The sequence below is a fragment of the Clupea harengus genome, chromosome 23 (assembly GCF_900700415.2).
Source record: "Clupea harengus chromosome 23, Ch_v2.0.2, whole genome shotgun sequence".
NCBI lineage: Eukaryota > Metazoa > Chordata > Actinopteri > Clupeiformes > Clupeidae > Clupea > Clupea harengus.
In genome coordinates this window covers 7225427-7244645 of record NC_045174.1, presented here as the reverse complement: position 1 = coordinate 7244645, position 19219 = coordinate 7225427, and the positions used below count along the sequence as shown (strand labels likewise).

General features: G+C 41.9%; 1 protein-coding gene across 5 annotated transcripts in view; it reads right to left on the bottom strand.

The window, feature by feature from the left end:
* The window catches only part of LOC105888778 (protein shisa-6), a 54179-nt gene that overhangs the window by 8976 nt on the left and 25984 nt on the right, over positions 1–19219 (bottom strand). For 3 of the 5 annotated variants that reach the window (XM_031560818.2, XM_031560817.2, XM_031560819.2), the window contains exons 5-6: positions 7112–7150; positions 202–264 (exon numbers count right to left, since the gene is read on the bottom strand). The exons of 1 other annotated variant lie outside the window; for it this stretch is intronic. In XM_031560818.2, coding sequence (XP_031416678.1) covers positions 202–264; positions 7112–7150 — 102 coding nt within the window. The remainder of the gene's footprint in view (positions 1–201; positions 265–7111; positions 7151–19219) is intronic. One more of the 5 variants, XM_031560820.2, reaches the window with a different exon arrangement.

Here is a 19219-nt window from a genome sequence, read left to right as displayed (position 1 = left end):
GATTTGCGTCATCTGAATCATACAAGAGACGTTGGCAGCTAAATTAGCTTTTTGTTGTCAGAAGAAACCGTTAGAATTATAGGTGAGGTCTCCATTAGTTTGAGGAAGGGTGTCAAAGCTTGGCACTCTGCTTCACAAGCTTAGCGCCGGGGTTAGTACTCAGTCACATCACTGTCCGATGGCGGTTATGTCTGGTCTTACCATTTTTAGGTGTTCGTGTTGGGCTACTAAGACCCACGTGGTTGTAGTTGTGCTGGTGGGCGCCTGTAGGAGAAGCAATGAGAGGTCGTGGTGAAGCATATCGATAAACTAACGAGACAGCCCAGACGGCGGCTAACTCTACACCCATGACATAACGGGTAATAAAACAACAAAGGGGTCACATGACAAGACCACAATGTCACGAGGAAATGGTTTGGTTGTCATGGTAACTCAAATGGAACTATATTACTAAATGAGCTGGAAAACAGAATGAGGAAAAAGAAAATCTGATGTATTGTTTTCAGATAAGATACATGTCACATTGAGTAAATAATAACCAGCTCATCATATACTATAACAACAGTCATTTGACAATTTCTTGCATTCATCAACTCATACATTGTTACACTTGTTGATTCCTACATCCTATAGATATGTGTAGGTGCACACCGTACAAAGAGTATTGCCTTGGTGTGCACTTCTGCTCACAAACATTTATGCACAAAACTCACCACAGACAATATTTTTTAGTATTATTTTAGCTTTGACACAACTCAGCATGGCCATTGTGATTTCTTTCAGTCAGTGCTAGGCTATGCTCACTCTTAACATGCTGTCACTACATCCAAATGGGCACAACTAATCTTGCATTGCAGTGGAACTCTAATGAAATCCCTAGCGGCCCTCTCAAATCCAATCACGCTTTATTTGGGAGGCAGCAACTGCATTTGTCTGCTTTGAAACACTTCCAGCACCATCATTCAGCTGCTGAAACCTCATATATCCTGCACTGTTCCAGGGCGTCTTTGAACCCCTTCAGTCACTGGGAAATGAATGGCGCTGTCATCTGTCACGTCCAGTGTCGGGCGGGCGAGCTAACATGTGGCCATTCGGTGGGAGGCTGACACAGCTGCTGTCGGGTTCGGGGGGGTGGGGGTGGGGGTGGAGTGGGGTCAGCGATGGAGCGGCGGTGGCTGCACTTTTGGCTCTGAAGTAGCTTTGACATAGTGCAGCAGGGCCCTTTCATTAAGTCCACTGTGTGGTGAAGGATGATGAACGGTGGCCATTTTGAGCTGGCAAAGATGACACCGCGAGGACCTCGTGATAAATGGAGGAGGGTTCAAAGTGAGCCTAGTCAAGCGTGCCAAGGGTTTTTTGGAAAGGGTTGCTGTTGAGTCTGTTTAAAAATATATTATACCAACCGGCTATAGTGCCATTTCCATTTGTTATGCGGCGTAAGGACTCACGAAAGCAGTTGGAAATGGTGAGAAATGTGTGAGTTGAAGGCTAAAGGCTAAAGGCATCATTGATTAAATATTGCTCACACATTTTGCTTTACTTTGCCTGCTTTGTGATTACACGCCAAGTGTTTGACTTTCCGTCAGACGTGTGGACTCGAGTCACATGACTTGGACTCGAGTCAGAATCGAGTCACGATTTTCATGACTTCAGACTCGACTCGACAAAATTGAAAATGACTTGCAACTCAACTTTGAATGTATTACCCATGACTTGATTATTCATCTCTTTGACTTGTAATGACTTGATATATTTCAAAGGTTAAAATATTTAACATTTATATTATGAAAAAAGTATGCAGCTATTTCCTGATACTTTTGTTCACACTTCAGTGAAGCCTACTATGAACACCGATGACGTTGTGGGCACAGCAGAGAGAGGCATTGGCACTCAGACAAGAAAATGGTTCCTCAGGTTAGTGCATTCAGTTTCAAAGACTGCATTGTTGTAAACAGCAAGATTGCCTCATGCTACATCCTCAATGCACACAAATGCCTGACACACTTTTGTCCAATTCGATTTTTTTTGTAAAAGTAATGTTTCATCCTGAGCTAGTTGTATGCTTACCCTGATATCCATACTGTAAAAGCAACTTGCTCGCTTCACTCATTCACTCATTCGCCCACACACACCTCACGTACTCACCCACTCAAATCAAGTTGCTTTATTAGCATGACTTAGGATACAATGTAAAGTCAGTATTCAAGTATTAGCACTTGAAATGTAAGGTTAAGCATTTAGACTTTACTTTGGATTTGGTAATCCTTGATTTGGGATTTGCCCGTTAGGCCTTACTTGATTCTTGCCAAACAATGACTTTGTCCCCACTCTGATTTCTGCAGAATGGTGTTGATTCATTAGCTAACTCAATATGCCAAAACAAACACACCATTAACAGAAAACACACAGGAATAAGATGAACTAGTACTGCACTGCGACAGAAATTGCTTAATTTCATCAAATAGTTAACACAGGCATAAAGCCCTCAACTCTAAATGAGATTAGGAGATGATGCAGTGTAGTTCCTGACAATTTAGGCGGCCACCACACAGTGAGAATGTAAGCGTTTAATGCTTAGACCTAACCACCATGAAAGGCTGGATGGATTCAAGGCTCTTTGCTTTCAACTCAGGCTTCTAATTAATATGGAGCATCGTCCAGTTCAATGATCCTGGCTTAATCTGGGGGCCAATTAGCTGCTTTTTGAGAGACAGTTAACTAAATCTCCTCTCATAGCCCAAGGTTTTGTTTTCTCAGGAAGTCACACCAAAGTGCTGTGTTGTCCTCTGTAAGGCCAACATAGCAAATCACACATCCACTTACTGAATCAACTGCTGGGGATGAAGCAGGGAGTGGGATGGAGGAAGAGAGTGAAGGACCATGAAAGGAAGTGAGTTGGCAGAGAGAAATATTTTGTTTTGAATACCTCCAAAGACTGGTCGAGGTTTGATTTGGTGTCCCGCTGCTGATGCTACAGGGCGATTTACTGATTGTGTCCCAAAGCTATTTCTTTTTGTGAGTATTTGCTTAAAGTATTTCAGGGAGGCGTGGATTTTATTTGAAAGCAAAAGAATAATGCAAAACAAATAAACGAACAAGTACACAGCGCATTGACTAAGCTGATAGCAAACACTACCTTTTTCCTTTCCAGTTTTAATGCTCTCAGGCTTGGAGCTAAAGGAAAACATTCATGATTTTTCTATCACATGAACAAAAGAGAGGTTTAAGTGAATACAGGTGGAAACCTGATGTAATTTGTTCTCTGATGCCTCTGATCAAAACGTTGAAAAACGCATTTGGAGAAACTAATATGTATTGGTTTTGAGGATCTAGGAATTTTGATTGCTCGTTGCGATTGTTGTCAGACAGAATGGGGTGTCAAGTTGAGAGCAACTTTGTTGTTGTTGTTGCTGTTGTTGTATTTCCACCCAGATCATACAGATGTTTATTCAGCGACTGAGCTTTGAAGTGGGCATGAGGGTATTTGTTCCAACGAGGCTCCAAAGCAGCAGTGAAACCTCCAATGCCCAACTAATCCACAGATTGCACATAGCTCTATTTCACACCTGACGCGTCCTGCCAACACCACCCATGCCCGTCTGCATAGTAATATCCAGATGGCACCAGTGATTCAGTATTCTGACATTTCTCCTCCATATTTACAAGTAAATAATACAACAACAACAAGTAAGAATATATCCGAATATTTAAAAAACAAGTAACTCTGGTGGTAACATTGGGACCCCTGTCACACATGCACAGCAGGTGTATATGTCATCAAGGATTCTGTGGGCAGATTCCTCCGTTACCCCAGAGGGGTGCCCATGGAAATGTTTGTTTGTGATCAAATGTGGATGAACAGGGAAAGTTCAATAACATTCACAGACTAATAACAAGTGCCTGCAAAGCCAAAGACCTAACATTTTTGAATACCACCATAACAACACCTATATATCTATACATATCTATACCTATATATCTATACATATCTACCTATACATGTGAAACAGTATGTGTGTGGCTGATGCACCCTAAAACCCCTGATTTGAGTATCATCAAAGCTGTTTCAGATAAGGGCATTTTAAAAGTAAAAGGGACATTCACCGGCATGTATATATATATAAAAAAGGTCATGATTTTGTTGGCAAGTACGTTTGTTTGTTCTTGAGTGTAGGACTAGGAGGTTAACAAAAGGTTTAATCAACATCCCCATTCTTCATGCAACAAAGTAACACTTAAACGGCTATTTAGGAAAACATGCAATTTTCATCAATTATGCTGAGGCACACTGCAGGGAAACAACCTCCATATAAGCATGAATTATTTCCCCTGATTTTCTATACAACCCTATCATGTCAGAAGCATATCATTAGATCATGGTGTAAGATAACAACATGGCAGTGCCAATGAAAGCCAATTTGTCAAAAATAATGAGAAGTTCCACTTTCTTTGAAAACTACCCATAAACTCCCATAAACAACATCCTTCCCAATCTGTAATCCCTTGAAGAAAAAAAATGGTGGAAACAAACAAACAAGGTCATCAGAGAACATTTGCGAGAACAGCTGTGTAGCCTCCAGTCTTGAGTTGCCTGACGTCACCCCCTGGGTTTCAAAGTGTTGTCGGGAAATAGCTGCAACACACATACCGTCTCCCCAGAGACTGCAGTGCAGCCCATGAATCTGTGTCCCGAGATTCGTTAACATTCTTATCCATATCAAATCAAATGCTAACACACAAATTGACCAAAAAAAAAGAAAGAAAGAGAAAGAGAGATTGGTACTCCATATTTTATGTCCAAGTGTGAAATTCTCCCCACCCCTACCAAATTAAATAAACAAACTGTCAAGATGGGGCGAGCAAAGGCAGGCAGGCAGTCTGTGGGTGGCGGTGCAAGACTTAATGAAAAGCCCAGAGCGCTCGAGCACTATTGCCTGCTGCAAAGAGGGGAAAGGATTGAAGAGAAAGAAGAAAGAGAGGGAGGAGAAAACGAAAGAAAGCAAGTGTGGTAGAGAGAAAAAAAAAGAGGAAGATAATGAAAGAAAACTAAGCCTGATCCGAGACCTCACAGATCCTTGTTCACTGGTTCGATTCTTTCCTCCATCCCTCCCTCCTGTTTGCCCCTTCCACCTTTAAAAGCTTAATAAATAAATAAACAAGTAAAGGACCATGCCATTTAATTACCAAACCAGTGTGCTGTGTGTGTGTGTGTGTGACTGGATTGAGGCCCAGTGGTCCCCACAGGGTCTGCCCCATCAGGAGTGTTGACAGTGGGCACGCAGCTGGCTTGCCCTTCTCCACCAACCTGCCGCAGAGCCAGGGAGGCGTGGGCCGGGCTGGGGGGATGGCATTTAAAAGCTGACAAAGAGCATTAGCATTTATTTTGTAGGGGCGAAGCTATCTGGCAGGAAAAAAAAGAAACGAGGAAAACTGCAGGGAGGATTTGCGGCCCTGGGCCCGGCTGACATTTTGGGTCAGTGGAATCTGTGTATTTTATCGGTGCGCGGGTGCTGTTGTAACTGATCCAGCTGAAACACATGGGCATGTTGGAGAAGATGTTATCCAAGTCTACACACACACACACACACACACTCAAGAGCTAAATGCTAAGGAATGGGCTTGTGAGCTTGTGTTAAAAAAAAAAACGCGATCAAGTCCTTGAGCCGCAAAGGCTTTCCCTCGCTGACTTATAGACAGTGAATAAAGACCACTGGGGTTAAAGTAGGCTGATGTGTATATAATACTCTAGCCAAACGCTGTTAGCGATTGAATGCACTGACAAATACAACCTGAGAGGTTCTCTGACATGCTATTTGAACAATCTTATAGGGCCAAGCAGGGTGAACGCCACTCATTTACCAATAGCATAGCCACTGACCTATACCTCCGCCAGACTGACCCCTGTGTTGTTACTGGAGGCAGCTGACTATTAACATTAATCTACTCTTATGTCAACGTCTCATGCACAGAGAAATGGGTTCATGTACGTGTCACGTCATACCTTTGACATTTCTCTTGCAGCCAACACCAGCAGTGTTATCGGATATACATTTGTACAATAAACCATTGCCTGGGTGAATGGTCAGTTCTGATAAGTTGGGAGGTGTGCATTAAAAAGTAGTTACTGTGCTGGCAGTCAGGGTTCATCACCGTTGACAATGTGCTGGTCACATAGAAGCAAAGCAACCTGTGTGACCACTGAAACGTGCTCACATAGCAGCCTGACAAGAGCACTAAACAGCCCATTCTCTAAAACACTCAATTCTCAAAATGTTGAAACGTCTCTAACTCTAACCCAGCGGTGAGAAGAACTAGCAAGGAATCTTCAGCTTCTCAAAAAGTGTTGCCATGGGAATGGGAAACCGTTGCAACATTAACCTTTAATGACAAGTCTCAAACATTCAAAATAATTATTAATTGATCTTGGTGAGTGACCATGGTATAAGCGGGATAATCCACTCCTAGGTGTGCCACTTCACGCCACATTGTGTGTGATAATCCTATAGCGCACACATAGTCTTGGATTATCCCTTACATATTAACCGTGTTACAATGTCTTTGAGTGATACATTTCTCAGAAATAAAAAACCCCACCCTGCCTCTTGAAGCCAGTTGATGACATTTCAGACGTTGTCCTTCAAGAGCTGAGGGCTGAAGATCTTCACTTCAGGAGAAAGCATCCTCATGTTGCTAACAAGGATAAGCACAGTTTTAACTGATGTCTTCTCGAATAAATAAGAAGTAACATCATTCAAAGCTGCCTTTATCCCTGCCTAGCATACAGTCAAGTCTTCTCGAACAGATGAGGCCAAACACAGGGGTACTCCAGAGGAACAGAAAGACAAGCTACAAATGTGAGAGGCCATGTAGGAGAAGAAGGTTTGGTTTTGGATGACCGGTAAAAAATAAATAAATAAATAACAATTCAAACAAAAAAAGATGAAATATCACCACAAGTCTGTATGGGCGAGGCATGGATACACAGACTTGAACATGTCCACCACAAACACAGACAAGAGCTAGAGGCCAGAGAGAGAGAGAGAGAGAGAGAGAGAGAGAGAGAGAGAAAGGAGGGACACTCAACTACGGGACATATAATAGCCATTCCTACCATGGTGGCTCTGCGACCGCACCGGCCAGTGTTTTTCCCCTAGAAAACACAAGCAGGCAGAGCAAGTGGGTGAGACAGGGCGAGTGTGCAGGCTGTGTGACCACTTGAATAAATGCACCATTCACACACACACAGACACACACACACACACATACAATTCTTCCTCCGTACAGACACATATTCTGTCTCGCATACACAAACACACACATAATAACTGCATGTGGAATTACATTTTTTCTTTCCATTCCACAAACACACACAGACACAGATGTAAACATACACACACTTGGTTAACCGCTCTGCACAGTAGGAGGCAAACATAAAAACTCAAGGTTTAGAACACCATTGTGAAGCATAGTGAAATGAATTTAGAACACCATTGTGAATCATAGTGAAATGAATTTAGAACACCACTGGGAATCATTGTGAAATGAATTTAGAACACCATTGTGAATCATAGTGAAATTAATTTAGAACACCATTGTGAAGCATAGTGAAATTAATTTAGAACACCACTGGGAATCATTGTGAAATTAATTTAGAACACCATTGTGAATCAAAGTGAAATGTTTTCACTGTTTCCACCCATCTCAGAACCGATCTGTCATTGTTATCATCACTACAGTGATCATTACAGTGTTTGTCATACGCAAAAATTGTATATTCATATAACACAATTATGTATAATTTTACTTTACTGGAAAATGATAGGGATGACACAAAACGCCATGAGGAGTGACACAAACAGTTAACACAATCAATCAGAGGAAGGACTGAGGAATTGCTTTGACATGAAAAGAACTACAGTGGTGTTGGGTATGACAACTTGAAGCCCATATACGACTCCATCAGCATTTCACAGCATGTGATCTCAGATGCAGTTGCCATGGCTGAGGCAAGTACAACATGGCTGACTGCCACTGAAACAGCACACTGAGCAAAAACTGAAAGTGCTAATAACTTAAAAGATCCGACACAGTCTTTCACCAGTATGAAAGTTTTGACAAGCCCAGACACGTCTCCTTGACTTTAATTAAAGAGCGAGCGAGCAAATGCTACAGAGCGAAAATGTTTGAGAGGATTCTCGGACAGGCTACTAAAAACACCTGCGGTGAGGGCCAGCTCTGCTGAGGCAGGAGAAGGAGAAGGAGACGAGATGAAAGCAGGCTCTGAAGTAGCAATCTCTAACGCTAGCGTTCATGCTAATGCTAGCCCGCCATTACGACAGGAGTGTTCAGAGGTGCGCCTCTTTGATCCGCCACTATTGATTTAGCCGTCAGCTCCTCGTTCTTCCTCAGCTCAGCATGGGGGGAGGGCAAACTTGTTTCCCTCGGTGAGAGGGAGTCGCAGCTGGAAACCCCAGCCCCGTTAAAGACTGACCCTGCCGTTCAGCGACAGTCGCCCTTTACCGCTAAAAGGTTAGGCTGAAGTGCTGTGGTGGTGTGTGCGGTATGTCATCCCCAGCAGACTGTGTCATTTTTTCAAAGATGACAGAGTGTGAAAGAGGGCAAGGCACAGACTGGGGCAGGAAGCCACATAGCCAAAGCCTTCGCTTTGCTGTGTCATTTCCTCAAGTGGGGGCATGACTCATCAATAACAGTAGAATAAACATTACTAATGGAATTTGTGCTTTCTACTCCATGTCTAGGTTTCAGACAGATCTCCATGAGAACATAATAAAAGATATTACACATCTTGGAAGCGTGAACTCTTGACCATGTTGCATCTCTATAGATGTTGAATATGTCAACTGCACAGGGTGACTACAGAAATCCTGATCAGGAATAGATGTCTAGGAGAAACGTCCTCAAAAGGAATTACACATGGAGTTAGTTGTTAACACTGCACTAAAGTAGACATGCGGGGCCAAACATGACACTTACATGATGAGACATCTGGACAACTCATTGAACTCTGACAAGGCCACACCCTATACCTACTGGCTTTTCCTCCAACACCCACCTCTAACCTCTGCATTTCAAGGGGTTGGTTTGAGTTGGGTCAAATGCCATTCACTCTGTAGCTGTTCCCACCTCAGTGTCTACTGTCCCCACCCACGCTCAGTTCACATTTCACCCCTGTTGTCTGCAGACGTTATATCGTAATATATGTGTGGATACGGGGGCGGAGTGCTGCCTAACGTTTGAAATGAAGACATCCCTTTCAAAATGGGTCGCCGTCTGGGACGTCACCTAATCCCTCTCTGTCAGATGAGCCTTAGGGATCCACAGTCTAATCTGGGTCCCTATACAGCTGTGTACCTGTCAATCAAAAAGCTACCAGGGCCCCGGTTTGACGGTGAAAATGGCTGGCTGAAGTGGCCTATTCCACCGGGGCAGATTAGTGATAAATTAAACCTTCTGCCGAGGCGTGGAGTTTGGCTATAGCTGTGACGACATATTCTTCTCAGATAAGGAACATTTGAATGCGCCAGTCGCAAACCATCACTGCCCAAGTCTGATTTATCTATCTGGCAAAAAATATCACGTTCCCTTTATTGTAAGAATGGTGCATTATGCTTACATATTTCTGTATCTGTATTAGCAAGGAAGCAGGAGCAAATCTTTGTTATGGGTTATTGTAATTCATTTATTTCCTCTAAGTTAATAAATATTCTGACAGGCTTTTAATAAAGAAAAAAAAAATTGTTGTAAAAGGTTAAACCCCTTGAAAGACTTGAGCGGGTGGGAAGAGGAAGTCTAATTTGAATTAAATGCCAGTAGGCAGTAAACAAAAGTCATCCATGATGTAAATACACAATAGCAACATTTGTTATTTCTGTTTACACATTGTAGTCTAATTAGACTAAGGCAGTAGAAGAAATGCAAACCAAACCATTTTCCACAAAATATCTCTTTTCTTGGCCACAACAGAATATGAAAGAGATTGCATTCAGGTTGGTCCCGGTGTTCAAGTTCATCAACATAGCTTGCGACCTCTTGTATCTTATGCATTATCCATTCATGTAGGCTACTGGTCTCTGCTGCTCTGCTGTTCTACACATCAGGTTCTTTCTCTGTCGACAGTGGTACAGGAGGTAGAGAAGTCGTTTAGAGAATCAGAAGGTTGCTAGTTCGATTCCCTGTCGAAGCGTCCTTGAGCAAGACACTGAACCCCTAATTGCTCCTGATGTGCAGTGTGCCATCAGTGTAAATGTAAAATGTGTATACATTGTAAGTCACACATATGTAAGTCGCTTTGGATAAAAGCGTCTGCTAAATGTAAAAATGTCTGTCTCTGATAACATTTTAATTTAATTAACGTTGAATAGTTACCCGAGATGAACCTAATATGCTGTTGCAATAAAAGCTTAAGATCATTCGCATCACCACACCGTACGTAGGCTATGCTATTGGGGAAAGGACTGAAAGTAGCCTACTAAGAAAACCCAGGTTTACATCCGAAAACTTTTATTTCCGTAGAAAATAGTGCTGACCTAGAGGCTAGGACATTTTAAAACAAGTATGAGCAGGAACAATTGTGTGTCAACGAATTGAATTGTTTTGAACAACAGAAGAAGCACTATGGTTTATTCCTTGTGCTAGTGCTCCTGGCGAACACTGTCCAGAACCCATGGCAATATTGTCACCTTACACAGTAATCTCATCTGATGCATTCAGTTTAAAGGGATTCCTCAACATTGCTATGGGTCGGCTTTAACCAAACCTTTCACTAATTAACTTCAGCCTGGCTTTTCCCACTTAGTGCCTTTGACCACACCTTTACCCCTCGCTCTGCACCACATCCATTGTTGTGCAGCGGTGCACATGTGCTATCATTTCTGCCAGCCCATGTTGCCGTCAAACAAGGGCCCTACTCTCCCTCCCCAGTCCCTGGGGAAGATCTCACACAGCCCACTGCATGAGTACACATGTTGCCCAGCTAGATGTCAAAGCCTGTGTTTGAGTTGAGGCGCTGCACAATTGGGCTGGCGAGATAGGGCAGTTTGCAGCCAAGTGATGGGGCCAGAGAGGTGTCACTGGGATGCTGACAGAACAGGCCACTCTCATTCCGCCACACCATTCTCATCTCCAAACTAACAGCAATCAATGCTAGCTGAGATTTTCATTTAGATTGTGGCCAAGAGTAAATATTTCTGCAAGGATTCGGGGGGGGGCACAATTGCACAATGACAATAAAGTTTAATCTAATCCAATCTCATTTCTGTCTGTTATCTCTCACAAAAAAAAATGCACAGCCCATAAGCCATAATGTTTCCATAAGAAAACAGAAAAAATGAGACCGGACAATTTTTGAGTGGGATGAGAGATGAAAAACTATATCCCCATGCAATTGCAAGGTTATGACAAACACCCAAGATCCACAGCCACATAGTAAATAAACTCATGCAAGTCCATTTCATCCACAAGGTTTCTCTCTCTATTTTCTATTTTCCTATTCTATTATTTTCAGTGGATAAAGATGTGGGATGTTGATGTTGCTACTGCATCATTGAACTGGCTTCCTGACTTCAGGAAACCATATCAGCTAACATGTAAATGTAAAATGATACCACAATACATCAAATGCCAACAAGTAAACCTATAAGAGTATACCCAACAGAGGGAAACAATGAGAACAGTTTTCAGATGTTTCTTCAAGTGAAAGTAATTCATCAATTTCATCTGCATCTGCATCCACAGCACCACTCTCTCTGGCACTTAGTTGGAAAGGCCAGCGCAGTGTTGGACAGGCCTCCGGCAGTGCATTAATGCAGCCTGCTGCTGTGCGGTCCGTCGGGCGGTGTGGGGGGGGTGGGTGGGGTGGGGTGGTAGTGATGGGGGATGGTAAACAGTCAAAAACTGCTCCCCCCTTGTCTAAGTACAAGTGGTGAAAGTGCCCCTTGTGTTAAAGTGGCTCTTGTTGTGATGGAACAAGTCACACATACACGCAAACCCCTAATGCAAATATTAATTTAGCCACTGAGCCACCGCCCCTCTAAATCACAGCAAGGGCCTTCAGGGAGGCACCCAAAACACAAAACCAAAGAGATGACTGTGGAGAGAGAGAAAGAGAGAGAGCGGAGAGACAAACACAAGCTTACTGAGCCAAAAGCGCTATTAATTAGCCTCCTTTGTGTCCAGACCCTAGCTTCTTCAGAGTCCCCCCCCAACACTTGCCTCAGCAGGCACTCAGGTGCGGTAATAACTCACATTAATTAAACATCCACCCCGGTGGCGCTACGAGAGGGTGATATATTTCACGTTTGTTTATTTTCTTGTTGCCACTTAATTCTCGGGCGGCGATGGCATATTAGCTTAAACTCCACCACCGTCACCCATCTCATCTGGCTCTACCTGTTGAGTGAAGGCTGGGACACGAAGTTGGCACGCAATGCCACACCACGCCACCCCACGGCACCAAGCATCGGCCCCGGTATCAGCTGGCACTCCCAAAATGTCAGCATCATCAACGATGAGTGTCCGCTGCAGTGGGTGGGGGGGTGACGCCGCCGTTAAATGCCATCCGCTGTTCATGAGCAGGCGGGTGGGCGAATTATAATGAAAGGGAAAAACAGCATCCCCTTCTTTATTAGCCTCTAGTTCCACACAAATTATACTTATACTGATAAGGGCTTCAAATAGGCCCTAAAAACATCATGCACTCTCAGAGCAAAATGAGACACAAAAATAATGCAAATTTGAACTAAAATGAAATACCATTATGATTAAGCTTTGCTTGTGTTTAACCTTTGGCCATATAAGGAGAAGTAACATCATCAGTTTTTTTTAAGGGGGTGCATATTCTCTCTTTCTGTGGTGTGGAGATCAGCCAAAGCAGTCACTTCAGGCGCTGTGGCTCCAGCTGCAACCAATGGGAGACATTTGTTTTCTAGAGTTTGAGAGAAGCCCCAGGACCTAGTGACTCAACAAGGATGGGGGAAAAATTTATGTTTGCTGTCACTAAGGCCTGTGCTAGCATTTATCTAGCAGTTTCTGACAGAAAATGTTTGTCAAGTGGTCCTGAGCAAGTAGTTTTCAGAAGATACACATCAGATGCGGACTTTAAATTGTGCTCTGGAGAGAGCAAGCAGACATGTAAATGCAGACAAGTAATTGCCGACAAGTAAATAAGGAGAAAAAAAATCTTGTTTATGATCTGACTTACAATGCTCCTCAAATATAATGAACAACTTGTTCTGAGCAACACTACAGAGAGGCTGTTTACCACAAGTGTGCCACTAGATATCTTCATTATTTTGAATTAAATGATGCCTCCTGGAAAGCAGTTCGAGGGGCAAAGAGAGAACGCGAGAGACACACAAAGAGGAGAAAAAGAATAAAAGAGGCAGAGAACAAGAGAAGAGAGAGTAAGAGAGAGAGAGAGAGAGACCGCTAGTTTAATGTAAGATGGCAGATATTATTTTAGTGCTGCTTGCAAAGCTGGCATGATCAAAGTGAAAAATGCCATTTTAATTCCAGGAATCATAGCTCATCTGCTGTCGACAAGCTCATTATTGAGAAATACTGCTGTGGGAGGCTCCAACGAATGAAACCCGCTGATGATAAAAGGCTAAAAAGCACCCCTGTGCGTGCCTATGGAGCCGTTGATTTGCACCACTCTGAAAAACTCTCAAACCTTGCGACCTGGTGAAGGAACGGCACTTCCTCTCAATGGAGTTAATGACATCGAAAAGCAGGTGTCTTTACAGTCAATGTAAAAGGGGAAATAAAACACGGCACTCCAAACAATCATACATAAATGTGAAATGAGAGTAAATGACATAAACAGCCAGCAGAAGTCCTTGGCTGCAAGAAGACAGCAGCAGAATTCAGGCTTTGCTTGCGAACACACTGGAAGCAAGTGCAGTTGTAATACAAATGGCTTAATTTCAGAAGACAGACTCAATCTCACACACTGTTTACTCACAACGCAGAGCTATGCTGTCAAATGAGTACATTTAAAATGTTTTAGGATGCTATGTGTGTGTGTGTGTGTGTGTGTGTGTGGTGAGGAAGAGGATGGGTACTTAAAATGTTTTAGGATGCTACGTAAGGCCTGAAAGACGAAACACTCAGGCGAAAGGCACTTTCCCGAATTTGTTTAATTATTTCCTGCACCCTCCCTCAACTCTAATCAAGTCCGTCGGGAGCAAACGTCTCCGCCGATGGGTTTAATTATTCAATAGTCATTAATGTAGGAAGCCCACAATCAGCAATGTTGAGTTCTAAAACACTGAGCTGCAGGTAACACAAACAGACCCTGTTATTTGAGGAGAGGATGGGCTTTCAAAAGATTTTGAAACAAAAAAAAAATTGAAAAAGAAAACGGGTTCCAGAGACAATTAAATTACCATTTGACTTGGCCTGCCACCAGGGGAAACTCCAGCACGCAATGTCATGTAATGAAGTTCATGAATAAGAATGTCATAGAGAGAGATGCAATTTCCCCCATCCGTTTTCAGATGGCCTTTACTGAGAAGAAAGGAGTGGGAAGACAAAAGAGGCAGAAAAACGTTTTTCCCCTACGGTGACACTGCGTTGTGTGCTGTCCTGTCTCCCTGGAGTTGGAAAATTGACACTAATTTTTAAATCCTCTACTTGTGCAAACTTTCATTTTTTGGGGGGTATGTAATGATTGCTTTTTCCTGGTGTTTGCCAATTTAGCACTTCTTCCTGGTGAGACTGACTGAGAGCGAGAAATAGTCTTTGCTTATAATCTGTGAACTCTAATCGAGAGTAACTCAATTTGTCAAAATTGCATCGCATCTTCGAGTCTTGACACACACAGAGGACCCAGGGAGCGAAAAGCTAAAAGAAATGGAGCATCTCTGCAGGGTGGATCATTTCACAGCGAGAACCAAATTGACAGTCAGCCAGCAAAGTTAACAAACTGAAATTGCTGCATCAAACAATGAGAAAATCTTGTCACTTCAGATCTACGAGTGTCGTCTGTGGTGCAGAGGAGGTAACGATATGGCTCTAACGGCACTTAACTATCATTTTAAAATCGGCTACACCGCACCCAATGGACATGACATTTAAGTGCCATCTCAATCTCAAACGCCTTTCTAAATATCTGTTTCTCTGCCTATCATTCTTACATAACCCTTCGTTTTACGGACATAATCATGTGCATGAATCTTATTCTTCATTTCAATCGGACATCTTACTTGTAAAGATTTCTGGTCCTATAAATCTTTAGCACCCGTAATATTTAAAGGAAAATATGTAACATGAAAATGTATGACTTTGTACGCCCAGTGTGTCTGTGCCCCTCTTGGACTAGTCAAATACCATTTTCAAGACACATTTAGCAAAAAGAAAGAGGTCACCTTTAAATATTATGCAACAACATAATGTCCAAAGTTTTCCATACTTATTTTAAGGTCATGTTCACTGGACATTTGAGTGACTTGATGGCCATTATTAGATGTTTTCAATGGACAGGAAATCCATAGGTCAATACCTCTCATATACTCATCAAACAGCATTTACCATCTAATGGGTGCCAGCGTGACCCATTCACCTTGACCTATAAAGAGCTGGTTCATCATGACTGATGGATGTGTGTGTGTGTGTGTGTGTTTTTGTTTGTTTACTGGTATATGGGATTCACTCCAATGCAAAATGTTTAAATACTTCTGTTTCTCTGCTGTTACACCCTGGATGTACCTCTACATACATACCAAACAAAAATGGAGGGTGTAGACATCTGTGCAATAAAGACAGCTTGACAAAAAAACGAACACAGAGACTAATCTCATCTCAGAGCGCAGGCATAAAGCTGGAACTGACACTAGCGCTCGCCACACAATCATCGTCTGATTAAATCATAAACAGGGTGTGAAAGGGAAAAGCAGCAGTGAAAATCTATAAGATTAATTCTCAGTCCACTGGAGCCAATTTGTCCCGAAATGAGCAATCTAATTCAAACGCACAGAGGTGAAATGAAATATAGCGTATACTGCCTCCACTCCGGTCCCATGCAGTACGGACGTGATTTCAGAGCCAGCGTTGTGCTGGGCGTAAAATAACTGTTATTGTAAAGAGTCTTGGAATGACAGAGTAGGCAAACAACAGGTAAGAGAGAGTCCTTGAGTGCTACCCACCATGAAGAGACAGAGCTGAGGGGGGGAGGGGGGGAGGGGAGAAAAAAACCCTACTGATTCAATGACACACTGTTTCACAGTAAAAAGAGCAAGGGAGAGGGAGAGGGAGAGGAAAAAAGAAGAACACCCTAGGGAGAGAAAGAAAAACATTGCACTGTATAATAATAATAAAAAAAAGCCCTCAATGCTAAGAAAACTGAGAGGGAGAGGAGTGTGCCTTTGAACAGTCTGTGGCAATGATGGTGCTTTTTGGGGGGTGTTTCAATCTGTTACAAAGTCAAATGTTTTCTATACTTTGTTCGATCAGTTGGGGGTCATATTGTTGAACACTCTGGGAATTTGGGAATGATCTAGCCAGTGGAGGAGTAAATATGCATGAACAACAGAAGTTTGTGAAAACACTACCCCCTCTTTAGTACATCCTTTGTGTCATGCCATAGTGCATTTGATGATTGATATGTATACTGATAATTGATATGTAACTGAATTGGATATTTAAGTTTTCATATTGATGCTTACTAATGAAACAATCCTATTTCAAATGTGGATCACCCGCTCACACTAAACAATTATCACATTTCAAATCTGACATTATACAGTGTGTTTTTTTTCCATAGCAGTCCAAATAAGACAGAGGTTAATTTGGACTTTAATTGGTTTAATTAATAAATTAAGAATGTACCCAAATCAGAAAACATTATTCAGGGAGGCACAAATAATGTGATGGAAATACATCTCTTTTGTTACTCGTTATTAGTCAGCTCTATGACTGACGTGTTTGTGCATCAGCCATTGTGTTCAAATTGATTCACATCATTGTTTATGGTAAAAAGATAAAAATGCCCATTCTGTTTGCAACATAGGACTTTGATTTCACTAACTAGTTTCATTGACTACATATTATTGAAAAGTGATCGCTATATTCTGTAGACACCCCCACCGAGTCGGTGGTAGACACAGCAGGCAGCAGGGTGAGAGTTGACCGTTCGCGGCTATCGCTCAGGGAAACTCTCAACATCAGGGAGGAGGAGGAGGCATCATGTGCGGGAGCTATCAAGACAAAAGCCTGGTGTGGCAGCTGGATTTCTTTCAACCCCCCGCAAGCTATCCTTCAAAATGAAGCTTAGAAGCTATAGTTTTTTAACTGTGTGTTTCCATTAGTTTCCTCCATTTCCTCCATTAAAAAAAATAACTGTTTTACCTTGTATTTGAAGATAAGTTCATTTCTCGACAAATATACATCTGGTATAACATTCTGTATGTATGCAAATTTGACTTGCCGTCCTCTAACACCCAAGTATTCCATGGTTGTTTAAACAGAGTAGTAAACTCAACCTCTAAAACATAACCTGAGATTATAGATTATATTATTTCCTTCAATTGAAGGATATTTCTTTCCTGTAAAGCGCTTCTATTTCCAATGCAAAACCGAATCTTTCGATTTATAAAACATTATTTTTCAGTTTTCCCCATGTCCCCCAGCTAAAGGAGGAGGGGAGGGGGGTTCAGACAGTTCATAAAACTTAGTTTAGTTCAAGATGAAAAGTACAGTATAAGGATGTGTAAATATATTTCATAAATAATTATATGCCAATATTAAATCAATATGATGCTTTGAATGGATGAATATTAGGTCAGAAAATACATTATTTGCCCAATTTAACGTGACCACACCCACTTCAGGTCTTCTATACAAATACAGAGGCCATTTTGTTGATTAAACAGATACAGATATAGATAATGACGTCTCTGTACACCTCTATCATAAACAAATGGGCCAGCTTCTCTGATGACTTGATGCTATTTTGCACTGAACATACATATTTCACTCTGACATTTAGCGAGGCTTTTCAGGCAATGGTGAATTTCTTTAATAATTGCCCCCATAGCTCTAACCGAAGGCCTTTGGAAATCATTTTGGGTGATGGTGCTTCATCTTGTCATTGGCTGCATGAATAGAATGAGCTTAATTCAATGTTGAAGAAGCCAACCGTGTGATGATCAATAATCTGAATAATGTACCATGTAAACTGGTCTGAGATTAAGGGTCCTTTAACGTTTTTAATTATGTTAGCACAGAGCTTTCCGCCAGCAATTACAGAATAGGCATTTTTATAAGAGCTCATTATAACAAACAGATGCTCGTCCTCCTAAAGACTCACAGTTACTATTAAAGCAGTGGACAGCACCAGTGGCAATCTTCTGGATGAATGAGCAGACATCCAATGAGAACAATACCAACACCTTGCAGTTTGCCTGAGATTCAATCAGATTCAAAGTTTTATTATGCAAGTTGAGACACTTGTCAGTAAGTGTTCTATGCAATTGTTGTCTGACTGGGTTGTAATTTTATGACTGCACTACATTTTGAGAGATCTTAACTGACTTCCAGAATTGAAATATTGTGGTTATACATGGTGGGTGACTGGCATATTTAAATGTGGCCATTTATTCAGATATATGACAATCTTGAAATAATTAATTAATTGATTGATTAATTAATGAATTCATAATAATGATTATGCTACTCTGTGCTAAGGTCACCCACAAACAGTCAAGCATGGCCTAATTATATGAACTACGTTGTGAGGATGGATGAATGATACACCCATATGAGGTAAAAATGTCCTTGAACTTGAAGTATCCTACACTCAGCACAGACAAATGAAGGAAGCCTCCTTGCTAATCAGCGCTGAATAGATGAGGAAGAGGGTCACAATACTCACGGTGAGTTTCAGAGGAACAGCATATTCCCCACAGATACCACACAATGACCACCACACCCAACATTGACATTTACCCTAGGCACATTTGACAGGGGTTTTCATGTGTAGTCGTATAATATAATGACAGTGACAGCACTTTGATACTATGTACTTAGATATACTATGGCCCGTATTCACAAAGCATTTTATCTTACCACTAAGAATACTCCTAAGTCACACTAAAAGTTTTTTCCTAAATCCTATTCGCAAAGCTGCTGAAACCAACTGTTACTAAGCAAAAGCAATGGCTGACTTCTCCTGCACAAGCTTCCTTTCAACGACCTCAGAGAT